The 27,883-nt window shown below is 40.9% G+C and overlaps 2 protein-coding genes across 5 annotated transcripts; both read right to left on the bottom strand.

Moving 5' to 3' along the window:
* Positions 1–1,503: 1,503 nt before the first annotated feature.
* On the bottom strand, positions 1,504–26,911 carry LOC103708392 (tRNA-dihydrouridine(20) synthase [NAD(P)+]-like). 3 transcript variants are annotated; one of them, XM_008793291.4, is made up of 10 exons: positions 26,723–26,911; positions 22,392–22,497; positions 20,890–21,028; positions 19,133–19,241; positions 18,904–19,040; positions 17,547–17,683; positions 12,872–12,978; positions 12,562–12,689; positions 4,874–4,996; positions 1,504–1,959 (listed from the first exon to the last, which is right to left on the bottom strand). In XM_008793291.4, exons 1-9 carry the CDS (start codon positions 26,765–26,767, stop codon positions 4,942–4,944), a joined length of 963 nt encoding a protein of 320 aa, XP_008791513.1. In that variant the 5' UTR covers positions 26,768–26,911; the 3' UTR covers positions 1,504–1,959; positions 4,874–4,941. The 3 variants fall into 3 exon arrangements, with proteins under 3 accessions (XP_008791513.1, XP_008791514.1, XP_008791512.1); XM_008793292.4 differs by lacking the exon at positions 1,504–1,959 and adding an exon at positions 3,547–3,771; XM_008793290.3 differs by lacking the exon at positions 1,504–1,959 and adding an exon at positions 3,899–4,196.
* On the bottom strand, positions 5,990–9,760 carry LOC120104679. Of its 2 annotated transcripts, XR_005507054.1 has the most exons (3): positions 7,761–9,760; positions 7,400–7,684; positions 5,990–7,301 (listed from the first exon to the last, which is right to left on the bottom strand). XR_005507054.1 is itself a non-coding variant. In XM_039116232.1 (2 exons), the coding sequence occupies exons 1-2, from the start codon at positions 9,487–9,489 to the stop codon at positions 7,539–7,541; spliced, it is 1,875 nt and encodes a 624-aa protein (XP_038972160.1). In that variant the 5' UTR covers positions 9,490–9,760; the 3' UTR covers positions 5,990–7,538. The 2 variants fall into 2 exon arrangements, 1 of the variants encoding a protein (XP_038972160.1); XM_039116232.1 differs by having other exon boundaries at positions 5,990–7,684.
* Positions 26,912–27,883: the final 972 nt, after the last annotated feature.

The following is a 27,883-nucleotide window of genomic DNA, read 5'->3' as shown; positions in this document are numbered from 1 at the left end:
GACTGCTAGACCTCTTCCTGTTGCTACAGCATTGAACGAGGTCTTAGGTGGCGAGAGGATCAGCCACGGAAGGCCATCGTATGCTTATCTTCTTACCCATCTGTTGACAGACTATCATGAAATTTCCATCATTCCGTAGACAGGTCACGGATGGATTTACCGTCTTGCTTTCCCATCTGTTCGTTGCCAGTTTTTTTTTTTTTTTTTTTTTTTTTTTTTTTTTTTTTTTTAATGAGAAATGAGAGGGTGACCTAAGAAATTATATCTTGCACCAGGTGCACTGGTGCACCATGCCAACTACTTTAATATTTTTTTTTCTTCGCTGAAAATCATCTAGATGGTTGCTTTGAGATCTATGAAGGAATCATCCTCAACCATGGAAACTAGGGCTTGAATAAACCTCTTATCCTCTTTTTTTTTCTTTCTCCATGTTGCTAGTGGTTGGCAAATGATACATGCGGTGGATGGTACGCATGGTGCCCTCTCACCTTTGCAACCTCCACCAATTGTCCAAAATCTACGGCAATCAAAGCTCTCAGCCAAGCTAACCATCTCATTATTTTTGTCCGCTCGACGACGCATATGCATAGATCTCAAAGCACCATTAATATATGGGGACTTGGTTAAAACCTATGTGGTGGGTAATTTTTCACTATGGATCGTATACTAATAGTTTTTTAAAATATGTGACAGAATTTTACTCCAAAAAACAACTGATATGAAGGACATTTTGGTCATAATATATTTTTATGTTATCATGTGATGTTTATATAACATCATTCCGTAAACGCAGATGAATATAAATTTGGAACAGTTTGAAAATTTGAAACTTTTTAATGTCCTGTCTCTAAGTTGGGAGGGTATTCCTATAATTTTTCTTAATTTTAATTCGAAAACCTGGCAGAAAATAATTATAAAAAAATTCCCCGGCAATCAAATAGGCCCTAAATCTTAGAGATAATTGTGGCAAGATGTTAGAACAGGTTCATGGGTAACATATGGGATAGAGCTTAAACAGCTTAAACGATGCCTGAATGGCATCGAATCTCCAGAGATGATCACGCGACGAAGCGTCCTTTCAGGTAAACGAAAATGTCCTGAGGCATTTTGCAACTTATTCCATCATAGAACTTCACGGTACATATGATGTCCTCTATTTTAGCTCCTGGGACATGCTAGGCGAGGGATATGCTTGTTTAGGTCCCTCTCCCCCTCTCTCTCGCACGCACAAACATGTACCCATATAAACGGTAAGTTAATATCAGAAAACCTTGCAATAAAAAGACAGTACGGTTTTGTTCAATTCCCAACTTCAAAGGGTTTTGCAGAGTTGCAGACATCACTTACGTGCCTGGATGCCTTTTCAGAGATAATTACTGTTCAATATTCAATCAAGCCATATCCTACTACACTTTGGGAATCAAGTGCACCTACGTAATTTTCCTTGCAAAAATGCTTCGCATATCCAGTTCACATAAGAAATACCTTAACTGGGAACCAAAATGACAGCAAAACCCATCGTCATTTGTTAACGTTTATTGGATTAGCCTTTTTACAAATTAAAATTTTATCTTTCAGTAATGTTATACGCTACATACATCCTTCATACAAGTTTCCAAGTCGGGTTGTATATGCTGTTTGAGTTTGGATCCTTGCAGGTCCCTTCAAGAAATGGAAAGATCCAGTCATAGATCACAGCCAACTTCAATTTTACTCTTTCCATCCTCTTAACAGTTCTTATCCAAAATTTACTTACTACGGACTGGCTGGTTGTTCTATTTAATGCCAACCTGAAAGTCCTCCCTCTGCAAAAGCTGGTATATTGACCAATCAATTGAACAAATAGTCAAAAAAAAAAACAGGTTGCCACAGTTTAGGGATTGCAGCCAAGGTTGGATCTGGTATCAGTATACAGTTTGCTCCCCACAGATGATTATTGTATAATTTTATGATGCTGTCCTGTAATAAATTCTGACCAGTAAACTTTGGGAGAAACTTTGCTCACAAACTTCATGAAAAGAAACAGAAAAGGAACATTATATGCACATGCTAATATAGTAATAGATTTGGAAATGGCACAATATCTAATTACACTAACCCTCTTGATTAGCCCAACTAACTTATGTGCAAGTCATATAATAGCAATCTCTCTCTCTCTCTCTCTCTCTCTCACACACACACACACACCCACCCACCCACACCCCAAATGTCTCACCCTACTATCCACTTAACAAAGTAATTGACAAAGCCAACATAGAAATTCTAATGCAGCCAGTTAAAGGTTTTACAGCAAGTAAATGGTCTCCTGAATGGTTTGCTTAGATTTCCTTAACTATTTAGCTGACAGATCTTACATTCAACAAACTAAAGTTAGCTAAAGTATGTTTTTCATGATTATTTATTGCTTGTCTATGTCATTGAATGTATGAGAGTTGCTTTCAGCTTAAGATAATCATTCCAACGTACTGAATAAGTATGATTAAGGAATTTATGTACTGACCACAGAAATAGGTACTAGACTACCAGTCATTTCCAAAACAAAAGATACCTGATGTGTAGAATCCCATGCACAATTCCAATGTTGTAAAACAATTCTACATGCTTCAGCAACATCTATGCATATGATTTGGCATATCTGTTCAGCTTTATCTTAGTCACGACATAATTACCTATTCTTTATGGTGACATTATGGTATGCTGAACCGGCCAGTTCAGCACATACCGTACCGTACCGGTCCGGTTCAGCCGTGAAAAATGGTACAGAGCTTGTATCGGTCAAACCCAGCTGGAGCCGGAGAAGAAGAAGAGGAGAGAGCGAGCGGGAGAGGGAGGGAGGGCTGTCGCGGGGGGGGGGGGGGGGGGGTGGGGGAGGCGGCGGTGGAGGCCCGCGGGGGCGCGGCAGAGCCCCCATTGCCAGTACTTTACTGGTACGGCACAATAAAGCACGATAAGCCCCCATATTGACACATGGTAAAGGTTTTGTACTGCATAGCAAGGTTTTTGTCTTGGTACTAGGTCCTATTGCCAGTACTTCGCCAAAACGGTACGACAAAGCATGATAAGCCCCCATATTGACACGTGGTAAAGGTGCTAAGTCCGAAGAGCACCTATGTTGGGATAGCATCTATAGCATGTGCCAGTATAGTATTGTATAGAGCCCCTCTACCAGTTCCCTACCAGTATGGTGCCCTATGCTCATTATGGACTGGGACCATCTGGTAGTACAACCTTGCTGCATAGCAACAAAATTGGTTGCTTAACATACTAATAATGGTACCATCCATCCCCTAAACACAGTACTAATCAATATAATTCTATATAAAGTTGACTTTTTGACATTATTTGTTATTCAAACATATTTTTACATGCCAATGTGTAGCAATATCAAATAGCAACACAATCCAAAGATACACCTATGCCATGCTGATAACCAACTGGCACCGTATGTATCTTGACTACAAAACCATAGAGATTGGCCCTTCAATCCTTGGCCATATTTTGGTGAGCACCCCCCCCCCCCCCCAAAAAAAAAAACCCAACCCAACCCCCAAAAAAAAAAGGTCCCACTTCATTTGATGGCGCTTCCTTTTCAATCAGCCACTCCATGTTTCCTACATTATCACCTTAAATATGCCCCTGTTTCATAAAGATCTTTTTCATTGAAGGGGTGATATTCCGTTATGACCATTTCATGAGAAGCTATTGATGTAGCATGAACCCATTTCCTTTAACTCTACTCCAGTTGATATCGTGTGGGATTCCTTTTGTTTCCTATTCCAAATCAGATTAGATTAGGAGCAATTTAATCTCTTTCTCCAATATCTCAACTGCACACTGAATTAAGTAACACCAGTGAATCCTCTCTGTTTTTTAGTTGCCCAGGCTTTCCCAAGAAAGGTTAAGTGTTTAAAGAAAATAAATAATATTTGTCAAAGAATACATGTTATCTTTTTGCTATAGATATTGATATTAGAGTCTTAAGATTACAAGGGAGTGATCAATGCTTGGATTGGATGCTACTTTAGGAAATGTAATTCCTCTTGTTTTATGCATCTTTTGTTAGAGTAGAAGATCCAAGATACCACATTTATCATTGGTGTACATAACAACATATTTTTTTACCATATTATGAACTATGATTTTTTTATAATTTAACTTGAATTGGCTCCTCTGAGGGATGAATCCTGTCTCCGAACCTGGAGATTAAGAAACAAATAGGGTGTTAAAAAGCAAAGCCTCACATCTGATACCTTCAAACAGGGTAGTGAAACACAATGAAGTCTATTTTTTCTGTCAGATTTAATCTGGTAATTAAGGATTTGAAGAATTTGTGAGTCTTTGTTGATCCACTAGTTGAGAATTGTAGACTAATTTATACAACCACAGTAGTTTATACCCCTTATATGTATGTAGCATGTATGACACATGGATAGATAATATATGAAAAGATACAACGATTTGCAGGCCGTCACCTATGATATCCACTATATGCCCGCTACTAGCCACCTATTAGATTCTAGATAGTTCCCAAATCTTAATACCAACTTCAATGGATAATACAGCCTGGAATAACTAATTAGATTCAGAAACTATATATCATATTCAGGACAGCACTTGGACATGCAATTGATATCCAAAGTAACACATGGAGATAATTTACTTACAGAATTAAGATACAAGGATTGGGATCTAGAACAGAAGCAACGAGAAAACAAGCAAACCATTTATCCCTAGCACATTATCATGCAGTCATTTTCCAAGTTAGCATGATTCTCTGAACTTGTGTAAAGTATTACATCAAATTTTTTCTCTAAGTCATCCATGTTAAATAATAGCTCATTAAATCTCTCGAGAGAATCAAGTTTGTATTTACCTGAAATGTCATTTTGGTTGGGTAAGCATCGGTGGATGTTGATTGATGCAAAGAATGTATATTGCCAGTCATGGCCTATTGGAAGTAACAAAATGATAGTACTCCTCTTCCCCATATATTGTCCTAAAATATCATTGAAAATGTTTAGTGCTTCGAAAGGGCCAATCAACTGGTAAAGAGAATCCATTACTGTAAAGGTAAGAATACAGAAAGAATAAAATTGCATAAATAAAATCAGCTGTATGCAAGAGCAATTTATATCCCGAATATCTAAATAAAGATGAACCATTTTAAAAAGAAAGAATTGAGCAAATGAATCCATGAATACAGGCATAAAACCATCAGCAGAATATTTTAAAAAGAACAAGAAATTGACGGTTTATGTTAGAGGTAACGTCAATCAAAGAGAGAGAGAGAGAGAGAGATTCATGTCATTTTATTTCAGGAACATGTCAAAATTCAAAAAGGGTATAAGTCACTTAGAGTTTTCCAAATAATTGTTTAAATCAGATTATTTTGTATTCAATACTAATAGATTTGATTATTTGAAGTAAATGTTACATATCAAGGTGCCATAAGGAAAAAAGGTAAGATTGCAAGACACCCTACAAATACCATTCTTTTCCTACTAATTAATAGTCAATGCAATTTGGTAACCCATTTTCAGATATTCACTTAAAAAAAAATTGATTATTTAGTTGCCCTGACATGAGGTTGATATAATGTATGGTAAGCTCTATACTTTTTGGCGCCTTTTATATGCCAAATATCTTCCTAATGTTGTTTCAGCCAGTGAACTTAGTTATAATTCCCATTAACTAAACCTTTTCCTACAATTCCAAAAATGCTTATCATTCTTTAAGTTATACTTCATGTGGATAGCCCACTCCACAGGTGGCAGCATGATCATCATCATCATCATCAATATTGTAATACTTGTACCCAAGGTTCGCGGTACCGATGGTACCGACGTACCGGTCGGCTCCGGTATCGGTACGGTACCGTTGCCGAACCGAGGCCGTACCGATAGGGTACATTTAGCGACCCATCGTCTTTTTTTTTTTTTTTTGGAGTTTTTTTGGATGTTTTTACTTCCAAATGATTCAAATAATGAGATGAAGAACATAAAAAATTTTCAAATTAAGATGCAATCAATTACATACGTTTAAATCACTCTCGAATATCTAAAATCGGGTCGAATGGCGATGCTTCTCGTCAATATCTGGATCATCAGCATAATATGGAGGCAGATCAACCCATCCCTCTAACCAAGCAGCATTGTAGTCTTGTATGCTCAATCCTCGAGGAATGCGCGTTGGATCATAAGAACTCTCGGATCTCTCGCTGAAGCTCTGGCTCTGAGAGGTGTCTTGATAAGGGGCCCATCCGAATATGCCGGCACTAAAATCCGATCCATAAGATCCTCCGGGCTGCGCAGGATAGTAGCTACCGGAAGATGACTCTGATGCACCATATCCATAGGCTGGCTGAGGCCGCGGATAATAGGAAGACTCGGAACTTGATACATCAATGGATTCGACTCCATATGGAAGGTCATCTGCAGCGGCATCCTGGCCTCTTGAACGACCTCGAGGAGCTCTTCTTCGATATGCAATGGTATCTGACCGGCCTATATCAGACGGCCTACCGTGGTCCGTATCTTGTGTAGCATGTGTAAACTGAGACTCACCGGTGTATCGAAAACCTCCCTCCGGCTGTGTCTCATAACTAGTACCATACTGTCCTCCACTTCCTCCATGGCTAGTAGATCCATCACCACCAGAATCTTCATCGCTGCTGGTCCAAATCTCCTCCTCGACACTCTCCATTGGGGCCCTTTCCTTTCCTTTTCTTGTTTGTTGGGATTGACGCCCTCCTGATCGAGTCGACTGGATAGTAGAGCGTCCTCGTCCTCGTCCTCGCATGAGAGGATCATCTCTCTGAACCGGAGCATCGGACCAGTCATGCGGTGACTGGCTCCCCTCTAGCCACGTCATATCAGCTGTAGGAGTGCGTGGAATGTTGCGCTCAGCCCATTGCTGTGGATCGACCATAGCTTCGGTGGCTATGATACTGGCTGGTCGTGGAGGTGATCCCGGCTCATCAAGCTCGGGCTCCTGCTGCTGGGCCGCAAGCCAGTCGAGCATAGGATTATCATCATCATCTGTAAAAGTTCTATAGATGGGATCTGCATATTTGAGCTCCACTTCCTCTTGAATGCATTTTAGCCTCAACCGTAGATTGTAGTGCACATAAACTAAGTCGTTGAGGCGCTTTTGTGTCAAACGGTTCCTTTGTTTGCTGTGGATGAGGCCGAAGGTGGACCAGTTGCGCTCACAGCCAGTCGAGGAGACCGTTTGGGAGAGAATCCGGATAGCTATCCGCTTAAGATTTTTTGCGGATCCGCCAAAATGAATCCACCATTCAGCTGCAAAAATATTGAAGATAATTACATTTTATATATATGATGGCCTCATAGTTGAAGATAATTCAGATGCAAAAATGTCTTGCAGATTTGTATTGTACCTGGATTCATAGTTGTCTTGCTCACGACAGCTGGTCGTTGTCCAAAGCTGTGGCTACCCTCTCTAAATAATTTGGTCTGTGGAAAGAAGCTTGTTGTAGTATGTCAATAATATAAGATCTGATATATTTACATATGTTACTAAATCATAGTTACCTTTTCTATACATAACGCGGCGACTTCTGGATCAGGCTCCATCTTATAAATAACATTACGCAAAGCATGAAGAAGTTCATCATCCATACCAATTCCACTCTCGTACTGAAATCGGGGATTCAGATAGTATGCTGCACATAGATGACACCATCTTAGTATAACTATACAAATATATCAATCAGTATAATTATCAATATTATCGCTTACCTGCTAGATGCAAATCCCTACCCATTTGGGCTCCCCACCGCCGCTCAATGATGTCGATGTACTCCTGGGCATGGGCTACATCTGCCTCCATGATCTGAGCCTTTGCCTTCTCCATCATGTGATACAAAAAGCCCATCTGGGGATACCTCTCGCTATCCACGGCCCGCAGCACTTCATATAATGGTTTGATAGCCTTGACTATCGCATTGGCCCGCTGCCAGAATGACTGCCTGCTTACCAAGTCTTCCATCCTGCTTCCTTCAGTGCCGGCCTGGGCATATCTACTTTCCTGCCACTCGGGACTAACAAACATCTGACGTAGGGCTCCTTTCTTCTCGATAAGGCTATCAAGTGCAATGTAATTCGTAGCAAACCGTGTGACTCCTGGTCTAAGAATTTCTCCCCCTGCATACCTTCTCATTAATGAAAGAACCCAAGTATGGCTATAAATATACCTGGTGATGCGTTGGGCTATCTCCACCGTATGTTGCACCCTACAGATCTTTCCAATATCCATCAGGATGAGGTCGATGCAATGTGCAGCACATGGGGTCCAGAAAATTTGTGGTCGCCGCTCCATCAAGACCTGCCCGGCCAACTTATATTGCGGTCCGTTATCAGTGACGACCTGCACGATATTCTCCTCTCCAATCTGATCAATCACCTCCTCCATAAGTCTGAGGATGTATGAGGCGTTGTGCACCTTATCCGAAGCATCAACTGACTTGTGGAAGAAGGTCTTCGTATCACAGTATGTCAGAAAGTTGATGATGGCCCGCTTTGTCGGACCGGTCCAACCATCACACATCAGAGTGAGCCCATATGTGGGCCACTTGCTTTTATATGAACCAATCCAATTCTCTAGCTCTTCCTTATTGTTGTCAAGAAGCTCACCGTAGATGTCCCTCGGACCTGGAGGATCAACACCGGGACCGGCAGTCTGTATGGCAGAAATGGCAGACTTGTAGTATGTATTGTCTGCAGCATTTGCTGGAATGTGGCTGAAGTGGAACCAGGATCCAATAGCTCGCCACATATCCTTCTTCTTCTCCTTCTTCCACATTGTGTCTACTCTTTGCTGCTTCGAATCTCTTCTGGGGAAGGCATGCGGATCTACATCATGGATTGACGCACCTGGTGGAATCCCTCCGAAAGACTTCTTTCGGCTACCAAAACCACCCAGGATAGATGCAATCCGGCTACGTCCTCTGCCCTCGCCCTCCCTGACTGATGTTGTCCTTTGAAACTCTGGATCTTGTCTGCTTCCACCAGAACCGGCGCCCGACTCAAAAAACGAGGGCCCAAATCGAGCCCGATGCCTCGCCACCTCCTCCTGCTGCCATCGATCATCCAGACTCGCCCGCATGGCAGCCTGGATCTGTGCCTCCTCATCTGGACCCTCGGCCTCCTGTGACTCCATCAAGTGATAGGAAGGTGCTTCTGCAGCTTGGCGTTCCACCTCCGCTTTCTGCTTGGCAGCCCTCTCCTTGGCTGCTTTGATCTCAGCGAGGTTTTTCCTCATCAGCTGACGGGTCGTCGGTGGGCACTCCGAGCATGCAGATATCTCACAAGAATTACCGGCTAAGTGCTGCTTTAATCTGGTTACTCCTCCTCCTTTGAAGCACTTGTGGCAATAATTGCACTGAAACTGGTGACGTTCACCGAGCATCTTCCCATGCTCCCAGCCAATATTACGCTCTTGGGGTTGCCCTCTCCTTGATGGCTCCATTCCTACGACCACATTAATTTTTTCAATTTTTATTTTTTTGTAATTAAAAATTAATTTTTAAATTTATTAATTAAATTATAAATTATATAAATTCTGTAAAAAAACAGTTAATGTCATTGAATCATTGAATCATTTCCTAATTTTTGGCAATTAAATTAAATTATATATCAACAACATATAAAAATTTCAAAACGAAATGGAATCATTGAATCATTTCCTAATTTTTGGCAATTTTTGACTTAATTTTTTTAAGCAATTTAAATGAAATATTAAAAAAACAATGTAGGGGAATTTTACCTTATTTTGTTTTTGCTGGATTTTTCTTCAAGAAAAACGATGCTCTCCGACCTTTCTAATTTTTTTTCATGCCTTTGTCTTTTCCTTTCTCTTCTTTTCCTCCTCCTTTCTCTTTGCCTTTCCTTCACTTAGTCTTAACTCTTAAGCTCATGCACTTGTGGCTTCAGCCTTCAGCATTCGGTTGGCTTTTATAGCCAACCGTTGGGTCACTGTGGCACTTTGAAAAGTGCCACTGTGAGCCACAGCGCGGCACTTTCGAAGTGCCGCGCGAAGTGCCGCACAAAGCGGCACTTTCGGCCGCATTACCGTTCTAAACAGCAATTTAAACCTCGAGTTTTCAAAGTGCCGCACAAAACGGCACTTTGAAAACTCAAAGTGCCGCACAAAACGGCACTTTGAAAGTGCCACAGTGTGGCACTTTCAAAGTGCCTGAAAGTGCCACAGTGTGGCACTTTGAAAGTGCCTCAGAGGCACTTTGAACCAGTGCTGTGGCACTATCATAGTGCCACAGCGCTGGCACCTCATTGCCAGCACCGAACCGGTGCGAACCGGCTCGGTTCGCATCGGTTCGATCACGTACCGGTGCGAACCGAGCGGTTCGCACCGGTATGGGCATGTACCGGTGCGAACCGCCTCGGTTCGCACCGGTACGTGATCGAAACCATCGGTTCCGACCCATATTGGGTCGGAACCGATTTCCACACTGGAACCGGACCGGTTCCAGTCGGTACCGGTCCGGTTCGGGCTGAACCGACCGGTTCAGGTCGGTTCAGCAGACCCTGCTTGTACCATTTGCCAAGCAAAATGAGCTTGCTTTTCCATTGGCCTTATACTTATTGGCAAAATGACTCTACCACACCATAATTCATAACCGATGTTGCGTATCTTCCTAAGAAAATCCATTTGTAATTAATAGATTCTCAAAAGCCAACTTAAATCTTTCTCAAGAAAGATATAAGTTGCTTACTAAGTTGTCTCTCCTCACTTCAGACAATGAGATTCCCGGTATACATATTTACATCCCAACTTTAAAGAAACAAACATCTCTATTTTGAAAATAAGGTAGTAGCAAAGATCTCTAATTATCTCTGCTAGACAACTAACATTTGGATTACCACTAGATATCCATGCACATGCACAAATATTTTAATTTTTCAAAAAAAATGTATTTTATTGGAAATTCTAAAATTTTCTAATAGTCGCTGCTTTTCATGAAATAATAGACATACTGTTTCCTGTACAGTTTATATGGAGTCTCATATTGTAGCAAAGCTTATGGTTTTGGAATTGCTCATCATGAATTTGATCCCCAGTCACTCATCCAGTCAATCTGCTTAGACTCACATGCACACATGGACTCACATGCACAAACTCACATATATACACAATTTTTATTCAAAAATAAAATTTTATTCATATAAGAATATGTAGGACAGTCAAGGGAAGTAATCTTATTAGGGTTCATGATGAAATAGCCATTACGAGGACTAGCTGGAATTTCAGTTCAGACTTGAGTTCTAATCAAAACTGCCTTATAAAGATGATCATTGGATGCACAAAGGACAATGGAACTGAGCATGTTTGTAGGGAATATGGAACAAGGATTTGTTTATGAAATTAAAGGGTTTAGACATGCCAGAATTAAAGTAAATACCTTGCTGTCCATACAGTTAAGATTTTTTCCCCCTCTAAATCAAATGAATTGACAACGTGGGAATTTTAAAGAAAGAATTCACCAAAATTAATCCATCATAAAGTTCTGGTATTTAAGGTTTAGATATGAACTATCATAGACTACAAACGAAGAATTATGGCGATTGTTTTATAGCAAATTCGTGCAATGAAGATTAAGGTTTAACAGGAAACTAGCCCCCCCGCCCGGCGACCAAAAGGACTATTCATCACATTTGTGGATTACTAGCCACTAAGCCAAAATCGCCGGAGCATACCGAGCCGTACCAGTAACAGATCGGGACAGTTCCAACTTTCAAATCGAGAAACCGACAAAAGGAGGGGGAGAGAGAGAAGGAAATAGAGGAAGAGGGAGAGATCAGCGGCGACCGAGGGCCGCCGGAAAGGACCGAGGGAGGGGTTTCGAAGCCTTCTCTCCTCCGTGCATTGGAACAGGAATGCCACCCCTTTTTTATATTTTTTTGAATTTTTTTAAATGAAGTCGGCAGCCACTACCGACTTCACTTATTATTTTCTTTTTTTGAATTTTTTGAAGTAAAGTCGGCAGCCATGCTTATTTTGGCCCCAAATATTTCCTCATTGTGCATGCCTGTCATGATTCTAGGAGGGAGATGAAATGCGGGTAATCCAGCATTGCTGCAGATGTATGCTGACATGTCTGTTTACAGTTTCAACACCTTCATGTTAAATTGTCTAAGCTAAATCTACCATTCCATCTGCCAGCCTAGACACATCCACTATAATAGACATCCTTGATCAAGTATAACAAGGTGCAGGGCATTCTGCATTTTGATTCCTATGCTACTATGTTTCTCAAAATGTATGAAATGAACTCAAAATATTTATCCAATGAAATGCTGCATATACATAACTAGTAACACATTGTCTGATACAGAAGTTAATGCTTAAGAAGGGAGCTTGTCAAGCTTAAAAAGTGAAAGAATATTAATCATCAGAGTTCTTTAAACTTCAACATGCATGAGCACACAGATACTGCTGCATATGACAAAACTCTTGCCAAAATTACAGGTAACAACTGGAAAACTTATTTACCAAGGAGAAAAATTATGGAGTGAAACTTACGCCAAGTCTGCTGTAGTCTCAGATTTAATTACAGCTTTTCCTTCGGCAAGTTCAAGGGAAGAGTAATGTGTTATCATCTCCTTCAAAGTGTGTTTTGTGCTTTTAATATCATTGTCCCACAAGATGCACTGCTTGTCAGAATACCTTAAGTTAGTATGGTCTCTTAACTAATTTGATTAAAAACAGAACTAGTATAATATTTAAGGCAAAAAAGGTCTATCGTGTCATAGAAAGAGGAATCTGGGAATTCAAGGGGAAAAAATAACTGGCAGTGAAAAAAGATACCAATTTAAGGTAATGAGGTGAACACCTTTCTTACATACTCTCTCTTAACATCTTCCCAGGATGATTTGCCTTTGGCACAAAAAATAGACGCATTCCACAGTGCACCTCTAGCCACCATCACCGATGAGGCACCTGAGATATATTTTGGATATACATTAAATAAGCAAAACACCGCAGTTTCTCTTTTTAAACATACGAGGGAGAAAAAATATTGACACCAGACAAAACATTTATGTGGTCATGTGTACTTTAGGTCATTGGAAAATCATCATTTTAGAGCTCACAAGTATAAATTTTGTTAATCAGAAAGTTATGGGTTGTACAACTTGCATTGCATATATGTTAAATTGTCAAAGGGAATAGACTTCTGAGTGCATGAGTGAGGGAAACAGAAAATTTCTATTGCACATATTGGAATGCCTTCCCCATCTAATGGAATGTATGGTATTCCTATACACTCCCAACAGCAGCTCCTCAAAGTTTCTTGGAAGCAAAGCATGGATCACCTATATGGGACCTTCTCAAGAATTCTCATAATATATAATGAGATATCTGATAATCTGATGCTGACTACCTGCTTTCAGATTCCTTGCGACCATCATGCCTACCTGTTACAGCAGTAGGACGATTGACTCGATCATAAAACTTTTGCTATCCATCATTGAAAAGCTAAGTTAAATTTTAACTGCATATATATTTTCCATCACCTCAAGAAGTTACAAATTAAAAACTGTATTGTTCCCTTCAGTGTGGAGAAAAAACATCCTGCATTTTTTTAAATTCAATGCCTCTATTAAGTGGTTATTAACCCAAAGTAACTTAAATTCAGTTCAGGTCCTAAACTCCCTTTAATAAAATACTTGTCATATAATGTCATCTCTTACTAAACAAAGCCCCTTCATGGCTCACTTGCCTTTGTGTTCATTGGTGAACTCCTCCATATCCTCCTAGTTGCTTATTAAACCTTCCTAAATCCTTTGGAATAACATGGATTTCAAGCGCTGACCAGCATGGCAAAATATGTACCGTGTCGGTGTCTTACTAGCATGCAGCAATAGCATAATGCCTGCTGTGTGTGAGAACTAGACATGCTATCATTCCAATGTGTCAAACATACCAAGCACTAGCATGGAACAACATCGATTGATGCACTATAGTACAAGCCACCCGGGCGCACAACATTTAATCCCAGAATCAGCGGAACCATCCCGAATCAGGCGGTTCCAGTCATATCGAGCCGTCTCGGTGGCGGACCTGGACGGTTCCGGCAACGGAAATGAAACCGTTGCCAGAGGAGGAGAAGGAGAAAAGAAAGAGCGAGCGGGGGAGGAAGGGAGAGGGAAAGAGAGGGAGGCTGGCGGAGGGCCAGCGGAGGCCGATGCCTGGGCAACAGGCGAAGGGCCGGTGGAGGCCGGTGCCTGGGCAACAGGCGGAGGGATGGCGGAGGCCGGGGCCTGGGCAACAGGCGGAGGCCGACGCCCGAGCAGCAAGCGGAGGCCGCAGCCGTTCCCTTATCTCGTTCAAAATAGAGGTCCGACCGCTAAAAAATTTCGCAATTTTTAAGTGAAGTCGGCGATCCGTCGGAGGCCAGCGCTCGGGCAGCAGGCGGAGACCATGGCCGAACTTCTATTTCGAATGAAACAAGAGAATGACTGTTCAAAACAAGGGAACGACCATGATCTCTGCCTGCTGCCCGGGCGACAACAAAATAGAAGAACGGCCGCAATCTCCGCCTGCTTCCCGGGCATTGGCCTCTGCCACCCTCTGCCGGCCTTCCTCCCTCTCTCCCCCTTCTTTCTCTCTTTTTCTCTCTCTTGTTCGCCCTCTCCCCCGCCTTCTTTACTGTGTCGGTACAGGCCCGGCACAGCACAGCGCCGGCCCATACCGACCCGTGCCCCCGGTCAACCGGTCCGGTGCTCGATAGCAGCACAGCAGACCATGCTTAATCCTTATCTTAAACCCAAATGAAATGTTCAATTGTCCATGATTCATTGCTGGCAACTACTCTGTACACTATCATAACTATTTATTTGATGATCCAGTGCCAATGCATTCTACTCAGTCACCACCGAACCGACTATTAGCATGTGGGTACAAGCAATTACGCAGTTTGGTAGGCACACCCATATGCATGTCAAAGATCGGCAGTTGTTGACATTATAATGATTTTAATCCAATGATACAGAATGGCAACTTAATGATAACATAATCAAGTCATAATCATCATTAAATATTCATTTTCATAATTTTTTTCAATGGCATTGTTAGTTTATTTGATGGACTAAATTGTTTGCATAGTCAGTGACTAGGTTTTACTCCACCATAAACAAGATAATAGCTGGTTGCTGTCTGCAAAGGTTGAACCAATCTAGGGCAACATTAAAAAATATTAATTTAGACTGGAACCCTGTTGCTGCAAAAAGCTGCATTCTGTTTTTCAAAATGTGGTACATGAGGCAGCATATACGGCTGCATACGCATATGCAGTCACCTGACTGCACCACATATCCTACATGCAGCTACTGTATGCAATCATATCATTTAAGTTGCAAAAAGACAGTTTACTTAGCATATCACAGCACATATAGGATAGCATTGTGCAGGTGTATGTGCAGTCTATTTATCATTTTAGCAATTGTACAATGACATATATAGCTACTGTTATATACACCCATGTGAACAAGGCAGGTTCAAGAAAATGTTTAGGTTGGATGTGGATTTTGAGCAGGCTAGATATATGAATATAATGATATTACCATACTGATTATGCTATAATTATTGCTACTAAGAAATGAGTACCAAGGTTCATTGTACTAGCACTGAATAGCATATTGGCAACTTACCTGTATGGTATAGACAGTATGTTATGGTACGCACAATGTATTAACAAAGTGTTTTGTCACACCTAGCCATGATACCACTCAAACCCAAGTAGTACATGTTAGTACAACATGGAACCAGGCAGTACAGGGTGGTTCCACTCAAACCTATTTTGCTTATATTCTGAATCAAATCTCGGTACCTTATTGGTACTAAAGGACTGTACAAGTCAGTACGAAAAACCTTGATAAGTACTATGTACTAAGAACTAATTGATAGATACTGTTATTACTAATATTGCTATTATTTATATAAAATGTTATCATTATAAGATTAATATATTTTATTTATTTTTAAATATTTAAAATACTAACCACATATAGGCCTGCATAATGCATATGCTATGCACCTTGACTGCCCGCATATTATGGCTACCTTTTAAAACATTAAGCTGCATTACGATGGGCATACAAGCAAACACAAACAAGTACATGTACACATACATGTGTGCAAGCACAAATAGATTTTTTTATATAATACTTTTTCAACTATCTATACATGAAAAATGCATACTAATAGTTAGATATATCAAATCATCAAATTGTACTAAGGAAAAATCAAATTGTATTTAAAAAGAATAAAATACTTAAATATTAAATCAGTGATCCTGGAAGAGAAGGTTATTTATTCAAATCCTAGACTGAAGCACCAGCCTCCAATAAGTTGGATGGGAGCTCAGCAATCTTACCATTTAAGCTAATAATAGGAATCCAAGATGTTCTTCAAGAGGACATATTATATAGACTAGCAAATAAAATGATATCGAAATTTACAATTGATATTAGAGGAAGCATTGACATGGAGAAAAGCTTAGGCTAGTATAAAGGATTGCAAAAGAGATGGGATAAACAAAAGAATTTGGATAACTGAATAAGATATGGAAGGGTTTTGTGAAATGAAAATGCAGCCCTAGGAAAAAATGGCCCTCCTCTATAAAAACATACTCAAATGACAAGGAAAAACGATGCTCAAATTCATCTTTAGGATGCCACCAAATATAAAAAACACAAATTGAAGGTTTCTTTGCCGTGATATCCATGTTCCAATTTTCAGATTGAGCATTACTGCCAAACAGAAAGAAAGAAACCACACGTCAACTACCAATACTTGACTGGCATCAATCTACATGACTGAAACTGTTGCTCCTGCTGCTGAAGATTTTGTCTCATCCTCTGCTTGGATCAGAGCTCTCTCATGAAAATTACATGACAGATGATAAGATGACAGCGGAAGATGTATAATGGACCTATATAACCCAGTCTCTGATCAATGCATAATATTTAGCCTTCCAAACAAAAATAGAGGAAGGAAAAATCCCAGTTGTGACAAGATACCGCTTCAAACTTTTGATATCCGAGCAATGCAAGATTTCATGCATAGAATTCTGCAATAATAGGACTTTGAAGGGGCAACCACATAAGCTTAAAAAATGTATATCATTATTGTATACAATTCCTGGTGGCAGAAGTAAAGAATGATGAGGAAGACTTTGATTTTTTTTTTTTAAGTGCAGAAATTTTAATACGGCCATTAAGTTTGCTACTTCAGAAAGGAATTCAATAACTGCTTTCACACGAAATAAAGAAAAGGCGACTCATTAACAATATTGCCATTGTATCATCCACACTGTTCCCAAGCATTATAAAGGAACAGTATGATTAATTGTTGAGGCAGGATTCTTCCCAGAAACCTGGTCAGAATTATTTGGTTTGGCTCCCTGGGCTTCTCTCTATGATTTTCTTTCTCAATGGCACTATGCACTTACTTCTATAAAGAAAACTTTATACATGAATTAACTGATCAATCATTTGCTCTTCTACCTGTAGCATCTTTAATCCGTCCAAAATCTTCATACTCAAAGACGTCACCATTAGCTATAACAGGTATAGATAATGATGCTACAACATCAGCAATCTCATTCCACTTCGCAGGATCCCTTGGTCTATCTTTAACTCTTCTGCATTTCATTATAAAAGAAAATTGATGTTAACTATTAAAGAAACAACTTAAGAAGTTAGTGAAACTGAAGTGAGAAGTATAAGAAAATAATTAAGATCATGGTCTGCCGAACCGGCCGGTACGGACCGGTTTGGCCCGGTACGACCGGTCCAGCCTGGAACCGGTACCTGGACAGCGTGGATACCGGTTCCAGCTATTTTCGGGCTGGTACCGACCGGTACGCATGCATACCGACTGCGTACCAGTGCGAACCGGCCTACCAGCTGCGTACCGGCACGAACCGGCCGGTTCGCGCCGGTACCATTTTTTTTTAACCACAGCGTACGGACAGCGTGGATACCGATTCCAGCTGTTTTCAGGCTGGTAGCCGGTTCGCGCTAGTACCATTTTTTTTTAACCACAGCGCGCACGCTGTGGTGTGAGAGCGTGTGGCCCGAAAGGGCCATGCGCTCCCTCGGGGCATAGCGCCCCACGCAGTTCCCCCTGCGCAGGCGCAATTCCCCGCGCTGGGAATTGTCCCGCGCGGGCCATAAATGCCACAGAAAAAATGCCATAAATGTCCGCGCGCGTCTGTGAACCAAACAAAAAAAAACAAAGACCGATTCGTACCGGACCAGTTCCGGTACAAACCGGTCTCGAACCGGTCCAGTAGGCGACCGGTACGCCTACCAGTACCGGTTCAGCGTACCTTGATTAATATAATCTTGCAACATTTAATCCAACACTTTGACGAATTTAATTTACTGGTTCTCCATGCTTTTTGCACATTCTGACATTTTAACTTGGGTTAAAGCTAGTAGATTTTCATAATCTGGTTTTCAACAACTATTGAGATTTTAAAATAGTATGGCATATTAATTAAATAAAAATGGAGCTTTTCAGTGGAAGTTTTCATACATAACTCAAAAAGACTGATGCTGTAAATCATGCATTTCTAAAAGGAAGCAATGTCGACAACTTAAATCTGTGCAGCAAGTACCATTTCCAACTTAAATGGATAATATAGTTTTGGTAGCAAAGTTAGGCACCAAAGGAGGTGCGAACTCAACATGACACCAAATGTAGCTTAAGTCCCAGCTGAACTGAAATCAGATGATTGGTCCCTGGATATGGCTCTGGTTTTCTAATCTACAACCAAAATCATGAATGCTGAGAACCAATTATCTAGTAAGTAACCTGACTTCTAAATCAGGTAATTAGATATTAAAGAGGCCATACCTTCCATGAATGGCCAGAGCTGAAACACCAGTCTTTTCAATTCGCCGTGCTAATTCTATTGTATCTTGAGATGAATTGAGAAGACGAATCTTACATGTTACTACTGTGTCCAAATTCCTCCTTAATGTAGTCAAAATCTGCATGAAGAAAATACATTAAAAAAAGTCATTGCATAAACTTGAAAACTTTGATGTAAATTTCAATAACCATCAGGTAACACATAGAGTACATCATGAATAAGTTCTGGATTAGAGAGTAATGCAGCACCCATTCCTCCACTGATAGAGAAGGACTTGGGGCAACCCATGTTGATGTCTATAGCTGCTACATCTTTGCACCTGAAATAGGAATAACAACTTGAGTATAGACAGCAAGAAAGATGCAAATAAGCAACTCTAGTGGAATATGAATTGCATCACATTCATATGGAAGGAAGAAATATGAGCTATACTACACATAAAGTGGGAAATAAAGTTCACAATAAGCCAGAAGGAGTCTAACTAAAGTAGGAAAACTGTGCTACATACGCCAGATAAAGTGGCAAATTGGATTTGAGTTTAACTAATCAAGCATGAAGATAAATGGTCTGATTGACCTCTGGTGGGAAGATATATACTACAGATAAAGTGGCAAATGGGATTGGATTTTAAATGATGAAGCATGCAGAGAACTGGTTTGATCCACCTGTGGTGGGAGTAGTCAGCACACAAAATGATGATAAAGAGAAGCCAGCATCCTTGGTAATGAAAGTAAGCAGATGCACAATACTATTAAGCTTCAGTTTTTCCCCCTTCTACTGTTTTTCCCTTCTTTTTTTTGTTTTTGGTGAGGGGGGGGGGGGGCGGTGGGGGCGGCTTAAGGCTTCAATATTAACTAATCAAAAGAAAGAACAAAATTGATAGCTTAATTTGTGTCAGAATATCATTGGGCTGGGTTACGTTTGAGGAGCATGTTAAAGTAAATGCTTTTAGAAGAACAGCATGTCCAAGTTATAAAATTAGAAAGTTGATTCCCCTGTGTTCCCTATTTCCACTCAACATGTCTACTCTGAAAAACAGTACTGGGAAAAAGTGGGGTAGTAAATTAAATATCCAGCCTCCTTACATGCTTATATGATGATAAGCATGCCATATTTGTCTCTCGCACACAGATTGTTCCCACAGTCATGCGGCAAGTCAATTCTCAAGTTTAGTGAAGCTTCAAATATGGCTGAATCACCATGAAATTGGATCAAACTTTGATTTGTTGGTTCAGGCCTAGGTCTCTGTCATGATTTCCACAGTCTATATTGACCCTGGCAAACAGCAACCTGATTCATTTACATATCTACACAAAAGGTAAATAACCAAAGATAGTGCTGACAATGCAGCTCCTGTATTATGGAACTCAGAGGACCACTAACATAAAAATGCGTACTTGAAGAACAATCTGCTTTCAATAATTTTAAGTGATGCCAAATGAATTTAGCTAACCATTGTGGAACCTATAATAACAAAGACGAAGTTGGAAATAATATTTGAAACCTACACTAGAAGGCATTGCTGCCATTAACTCCTTTCTACAAAGAAGTATTGATGTACAAAGCTTAGGACCCTCTATATATTGTTACCAGTACATCAAGATCAAGCCATTTACAGATCAAGATTAAGCCATCTCTGGTGAATAAATTGGGATTCACAAGTTCATAAGCTGGTGAATCTAGGTTAAATAACATCTGCTTGGTAATCAAGTACTTCAAATTGATATGTGAATGCTAAAGTATGTGGCTTAAATAATTTAGCAATCATTCCAGTCAAAAATGTGATTCATTTGATGACTGAAGGGGAAAAAGACAAAAGAAAGAAAATGACATATTTTAATAGTCTTCAATACTCAGTGCAATGAATTTAGATAAATCTAACTAAGATCATAGAAAACTTCATATCTTAACATTAAATCTCTAACTAATAATCATTAAAGTGGTAATGTGGATTCCTGTGTGCTTACACTATTTGAGCAGCAGTTAGAGCCCTCACGGCATTTGCCGTGCCCATCTGAAATACAACCCTGTCCCTTTCCTCGCAACAAGTTCTGAAAACAACACTGTTCGTTCCTCTCTCTACAAAATCAATGGCTCCAAGAGACTCTGATATAATAAAAGTTACTATCAAATATTTGAAGTTGCTCGATGATACTTACTTTTAGTTATTACAAATAAAATCATACTTGCAAGAAATGAGACACTGATATCGCGGAAAACTATGAAATCTGTCTCACCACATAGCAAATCCAGCAAGCTGAATTACAAACCAAGAATTTTATACAACACATCATCAAACATTTTGTTCTTCAGTTGTTTTTAAAATCGAAGCAGGTCAAATTAAGCAAGAGAACTAGATGATAAACATGAAGAGTACATGTTCAAATCAAGCAAAATAGCACATGATTTTCAACTAATTACCCACCATCTTATTTGTTACTAATGAAGTCCTAGGCTTCATCTAGTGTACATGTATCCACCTCTGTTATGAAACATAAAAAATATCGGTGTCCATCCCCACGACATTTACCATACTAATGCTGGCATGAATCTCTATCGAGTTTCTTTGGCATTAAGTAACAGAGCAGCACTTGAGAAACAATTCTACCTTAATCTAAACTTTGAGTGTCTTTGTCAACTGTTCAGCATCCTAAAAAACAATCCTCTACAACAGAGGCATCCACTTCATTTGCTTTTCTGCTAAGGTTGTGTTTAATATCTCATTTTTTTGCACAGACTTCATCTTTAGACCCTCACCTTCCCCCCCTCCGATGATAACATGTTTAGCATTTATGCATGTTTTGGCCTGACATTTAAATTATAGCATTCACAAGAAAAACCAAAACCAAGGGCCTTCTCCAGATTTACAGTATTCAACAAATGCTTGACCAGCAAAAAGAGACGAGAAGTTCGGGCGAAAGCCTTGAAGGATGCAGGTTATAGATAAAACCCAGCATTCAAACACCGTGCCATTCAATAATCCCAGTAACATTCTTCCATACATGTTTCTGCCTTAGCACTCGGCCAGTAATAATTAGTTTCTATGGCACTTTATCAATTGCTTTCCAGAAGTTAAATAAATAAAAAATACCATGTGTAGATCCAATCTCTTGCCATAAAAGTCAATGCCTAAGAAAGAAATGGCATCAACTAATGATCATAAAGGAAATAGCCAATTATATAAGTTCTAACAAAATTCAAGTTTAAATAAAGTTTTTTTTGCTAGGTCAAAATACCCAGGATGCTAAAATTTACTGAGAATTAACAAAAACTTATTAATGTAAATATATAACTCAAAGATAAAAAGAAGATTATTCAATCATGCTTGCTTCCCCCACCACAAAATAATTATCTACATACTATACCAGAGCAACAAATAAATGCAAAAGTATTGTGGGTTTTACATCATAAATTTCTAAGCATCATAACCAGCAGCATTACAGCAACAAATATCTATATAGTTGAGTACCATTTACATGGCGTTCACACTTCACCATTTTATGATCTATTATTTCCTCCCCGTAAGTTATATCTGCACCATATTGAACAGCCAGTAACCTAAATGGCAGAGTTCCCTACATTAAAAACAATCAAAAAAGTTCAGGGAAGAGATAGCAAACGCAAACAAGCAGATAATGCCATACTACCCAAAGAATAAAATAGTTATGCAGTCAATCCAGGGGCACTACAGAAGTAAAAGCATTTATTAAAAGCAGAAGCAAGATACTAATTTTATCAAATATCATACCACAATCTTTCAATATATGCTGTAATTCCTGAAACCAATGCATTAAAAACAGTCCAAGTAATTATCTTAGCAAATTGTTGTGTGCTATGACATTCTTAAGAGGGAAAAATCGATCTAAGGAACGTAAGTCAGGCATATGTTTTAAACTTTAAAAATAACTAATAGTGTGTGCCTCCTAATAATTTAGACCATCAAGCCTTATTTCGATCTTCCCTTTCTGCCAATCTTTCCTAACAGTGGTTATATAGGCTGCTAATGTAACATTTTGTTTCCACATTTGTTATCTTAGGTCTTCTCCTCCTCATTGTTGACCCCTCGTAACAAAAATGGTCTATCCTAATGCCTTAAAAGAGGGAAAAATTTTGAACCCTGATGACCAAGAAGATTATTGTATATATTATGTTGACTAAAGAGAAAATCATAAAATTATACTGGAGTCGGAAAAAGTGCCAATTGGAGCATAAAGCTACACTGGTTGAGACGGGTTAAAAAAAAAGGTTTGATGCATGAAAAGAGTTACAACATGAGAGAAAAGCAAAATGGATCCAACCACTTTGTTACACATATTGGAAAGGACAACGGTAAAAATTTGAATTAGAAAAAAAAAAGCAGTCACGAAACATCTCAGCATTTATCAAGAGGCTGCTTGGATTCCCAAGCTCAGCCTCTAAACGTTTTCTCTTATAAATGCCGAAAAAATCAATCTAAAGGAAGATTTTCCCCTATTTCTTTTTCACTTCTTTCAGCTTCTTTAAGTAGCTACAGGAATGGGAGGAAAGAATAAGGGAAATAGAAGAGAAATTAAATACTCAACTTCTAACCCAGACCCAGGGATGGATCTGAAATTTTGACACTACATCACAGTAGCACATAATGTCAATGATGCAAAATTAGTTGCACACACCCAATGTGATTCTTGTCATACATTTGAAGATTACTTGTTGATGGGTCCCAACCAGAGATGGAGTTGAAAAAAAGAAAAGAAAGAATTGGTAGACTACAACGGTGAAAGCGAACCTCTATACATTCAAATGAAATAACTCTCTTTGGGTGAAAAAAAACCCATGCAAGGCAAATGCTCTACTTCACGTCCCCCAATCCCAAGACAGTCCACTCCATTAAATACTTCCTCCCCCTCCCCACGAGAGACCCGAGCCATCACTTATCAACTCCTCGCCATCATTCATCTACCCCCTCGTCCACACACACCCGTGCTTTGGAATCCATCTCCTCTCCTCGTCCCACGTCCACGACTTCGTGCCAAGTCTACGTGCATGGCTTCTGCTCCCAGTTCCAAGCGTCTCCCGCTTCCTCCGTCATCGCGGCAACCGAACTATTCTTCCTCCCGCTCCCATCGCAACCCTCTTCCTTTCCACGTGCTTGCCTCGTCACCGAACTGCCCTCCGCTCCCTACGGTTCCGACGCGGTGGCTGCCGTGCGTGGGATATGGTTCAGAGACATCAGATAGCGTGGGTTCGGCTTTCGGGCTCGTCGGGGTCTAGAGCACCCATCATCACTCCCCCCTTCAGCCAAAACCTTATCCACAAGGTTTGTTTTCCAACGATGATCTTTGATGGCTACTGGCCCCATCGCCGTGATGGTCGACTTCGCCCCTGCTGGATCCTTCTACATCTTCCACGCGATCTGTTTCTATCAAATAGGCTTGTGGAGTCATGCACCGATACCCCAGAGTGAACTTCTCATTGCATTTGAAGCAAAGTCCCCGTTCCCGTCATTGCTGCATGATATGTGTCGAATCGGTGCTGGAGCAGGAAGCCGTGATGTAGGAGTAGACGGATTCGGAAGTCCACCGCCATGAGCTGCTTTTCGCTTTTGCTCCAGCCTCTTTTCCCGCATTCGAGCAATCGTAATTGCTTCTCGTAGGAAATGGGGTCGTCTCATGTGTACCTCCTTCACGATCTCTTCCTTGAGTCCTCCGACGAAAGTGCCAAAGAGCGCATCCTGTGGCTAGCCCCGAACTCGGTTAGCCAACTTCTCAAACTCTTGTTGATATTCCCTCACCGAGCCTTGTTGTTGAACATGGGAGAGCTTTTCGTTGAAGTTCACAAACTTGTTGGGGCCGAACCGGGCTAACAATTCTTGCTCAAACACCCTCCAAGTAATGAGTGCTCCTTCATCGTGGTATGTATGTCGTAACCACTGCCACCAGTGGTTGGCTTTCTCATCCAGATAGAATGAGGCGGTGGTTACCCGTCGATTGGCCGAGACTCCTTGGCCTTCGAAATACTGCTCAGCACGATCCAGCCAAACAATGGAATCATCTCCGGTGAACTGTGGAAAGTTCATTCTTGGACGACGTTGGCCCCCCCACGAACTCCTCCAGTCGCCCGAGTCCTACCTCCTGGTGAAGTTGGTAGTAGTGACGGCTGCTCGAACGGCAGTTGTGGCTGCACGGTGATCTGGAGATGTCGGATAGCCTCCAAGACCTCCGTGAGCCGCCCATCCACCCGTTCCTCCAAGCCACACAACTCCTCCTGTAGGGTGCTTAGCTTGGCTTCCATCTGCTCGATCCTTTCCTTGTTTGTCATGGCTCTGATACCAATTGATAGGTTCCAACTAGAGATGAAGTTGAACGAAAGAAGAGAAAGAATTGGTAGACTACAATGGTGAAAGCGAACCTCTGTACATTCAAATGAAATAACTCTCTTTGGGTGAGAGAAAACCCATGCAAGGCAAATGCTCTACTTTACGTCCCCCAATCCTAAGACAGTTCACTCCATTAAATACTTCCTCCCCCTCCCGACGAGAGACCCGGGCCATCACTTATCAACTCCTCGCCATCACTCATCCACTCCCGCGTCCACGCCCCCCCGTGCTTCGAAATCCATCTCCTCCCCTCGTCCTACGTCCACGGCGTCGTGCCGAGCGAGCATGCATGGCGACGAACTGCTTCCCACGTCCACGACTTCATGCCAAGTCTACGTGCATGGCTTCCGCTCCCAGTTCCTAGTATCTCCCGCTTCCTCCATCGTCGCAGCAACCGAACTATTCTTCCTCCCGCTCCCATCACGACCCTCTTCTTTACCACGTGCTTGCCTCATCGCCGAACTGCCCTCCGCTCCCCACAGTCCCAACGCAGTGGCTGCCGTGCGTGGGATATGGTTCAGAGACATCAGATAGTGTGGGTTCGGCTTCCGGGCTCGTCGGGGTCTGGAGCACCCATCACTCGTATTGTTATAGTGCGAAGTAGTAGTTGTGCAATGCTAGTTTGTGTGACAACCTCCCAGGAACTATTGAATGTTCAATGTCAATCAAACAGCTATCAACACGGACATCTAAGGTGTCTTACTGATCTAAACTATTGCCTGGCTGCGAAGAAATGAGATGATTTATCACCACCTGCTTCTATATAGAAGTTTCACTAGGAAAATACATTAACAACTTGTGGATAGGCGAGGGTTTAGATCCTGCCGGTTTTGATGTGAAGTTTTGGGTTTTATTTGAGAGGTGCTTCACTCTAAACAGTACAGCAGATCTTATCTGGTGGAAGTAAATCTGGAAAGAATGAGGTGACAAAGGATTCATCCCACATAGGAGTTCAGGGCGGTGCTTCGAGAAGAGCCGGCTAACCGTCCGGTCTTCATACGATGAGGCGATCACCAATTCTTGAAAATTAGATGTGATGCTAAAATCAAATCAAATTGATCGTTTTTTTTCATTCTTTTCTTTTCCAGATAACCATCGTGCAAAGAAATAAGAAAAGAACAACAAGATCAGTGGGGAAAAATACAAAAAAAAAAAAAAAGAAGAAAGAAAGAAAAAGAAATGAGTATTGGCATACGGCATTCTTGTCAATCTTGGATCTAGAAGAACCTCTCGGGAAAGGCATGGTTATTTAAGAGGGATGCATCCAACGCAACGCCAAAGAAGTCTAGAAGTGTGACTCTATCAACATAAATTTTAACCCCCTATTATGATAAGAAATTCTGTCAAGAAAGCCATCGTTATCCACCATCCCAATGGAAAGAAACTGGTAAGAGAGGAAAAAGAATTGCAGGTATAAGAGTTGGAGAGACAGAAATCCAACTGACCACCCGAACCATAGGGGCGAGAACAAGCTTGTTTCGGTAGTCCATGACCTTGCCCTTGCTCTACCTGCGGCGGATCTCTCTTCCCTTTTTTTTTTCCTTTCGCCGTAGCTCCGTCGCGGCGGCTCCCGAAAGGCGGTGTTCTTCTGCCGTTCTTGAAGGAACGGGTTCCCACTCGTTCGCTAAGAAGGGTCGTGGTCGGAAGAGGAAGGAGTATGCGGATTTCGGCTCCGTCCATATGCGATCATCTGGCATTCAACGGTGTGGATGAGACAACGCATCATAGATCCAACGGTCCTTCTGAGCCGCATCGTGTCAAGTCGACGAGTCCTTAGATCCCGGCGGCTTGGATTCAAAGCTGTCTCCGGGATTTGAAAATTTAAACAGACTACAAAAAAAAAAAAAAAAAACGGTTTTTCATTTTCGATGGTCAAAAAAAATCTTCAAATGTTTAAAATATATTATTATAAAAATCATATTTCTGGTAAAATTTTTAGTCAACATTCAAAAATAGTTATTCTGTTTTTATCTTTCTCTTTATCAATAATATAAATTATTATTTATCGACCCGTGACTATTTTAAATTTAAACTACTTGGGACTACCCTCTCTCAATACCCTAACTATTCTTCTGTTGTGGGCCTTTTTGGTTTAATTGTATCTCACCTCGTTTGCACATCCAAAATGCAGCTATTAGGCCCCAAGTATTTGCTGCAGCTTCACTGAGCTGCAGCAATTCGAATTACAAAGTTGGCTTATATGCAACATTTCTAACTCTTTGTCAAAATGACTACGAGGCAAGATGCAGCATCTCATAGATCAAAAACTCTCCTAATTAATCTCCTTCGAGCCCATGACTGCTATTTCTTCGTTCTCCTAAACCAAACTATCTTTCCATGCTTTCCATGGTACAACTAGTCATTCTAACACTCCGATAGGCCGCTCCATGACCACTATGAGACCACCCTGGCACTTTGATGGACCACTTTGGTGCTCAAATCAACTACCTCGGCACCTTAATTGACCATTTAGGTGTTCTAATTGGCTACCCTAGTGCCTGGATTGGCAGTCCCGACACTTCATTTCTCCACCTCGGTTGCCTCCTGATGACTCCTACGGACTACTTTGGCACTCCTTTGCCTTCACCAAGTTGGCCATTAATGAT

This window comes from Phoenix dactylifera, chromosome 2 (assembly GCF_009389715.1).
Source record: "Phoenix dactylifera cultivar Barhee BC4 chromosome 2, palm_55x_up_171113_PBpolish2nd_filt_p, whole genome shotgun sequence".
In the NCBI taxonomy this organism is placed as follows: Eukaryota; Viridiplantae; Streptophyta; class Magnoliopsida; order Arecales; family Arecaceae; genus Phoenix; species Phoenix dactylifera.
Note: the sequence above shows the minus strand (reverse complement) of the source record. Positions and strands in the feature narration are given on the sequence as shown.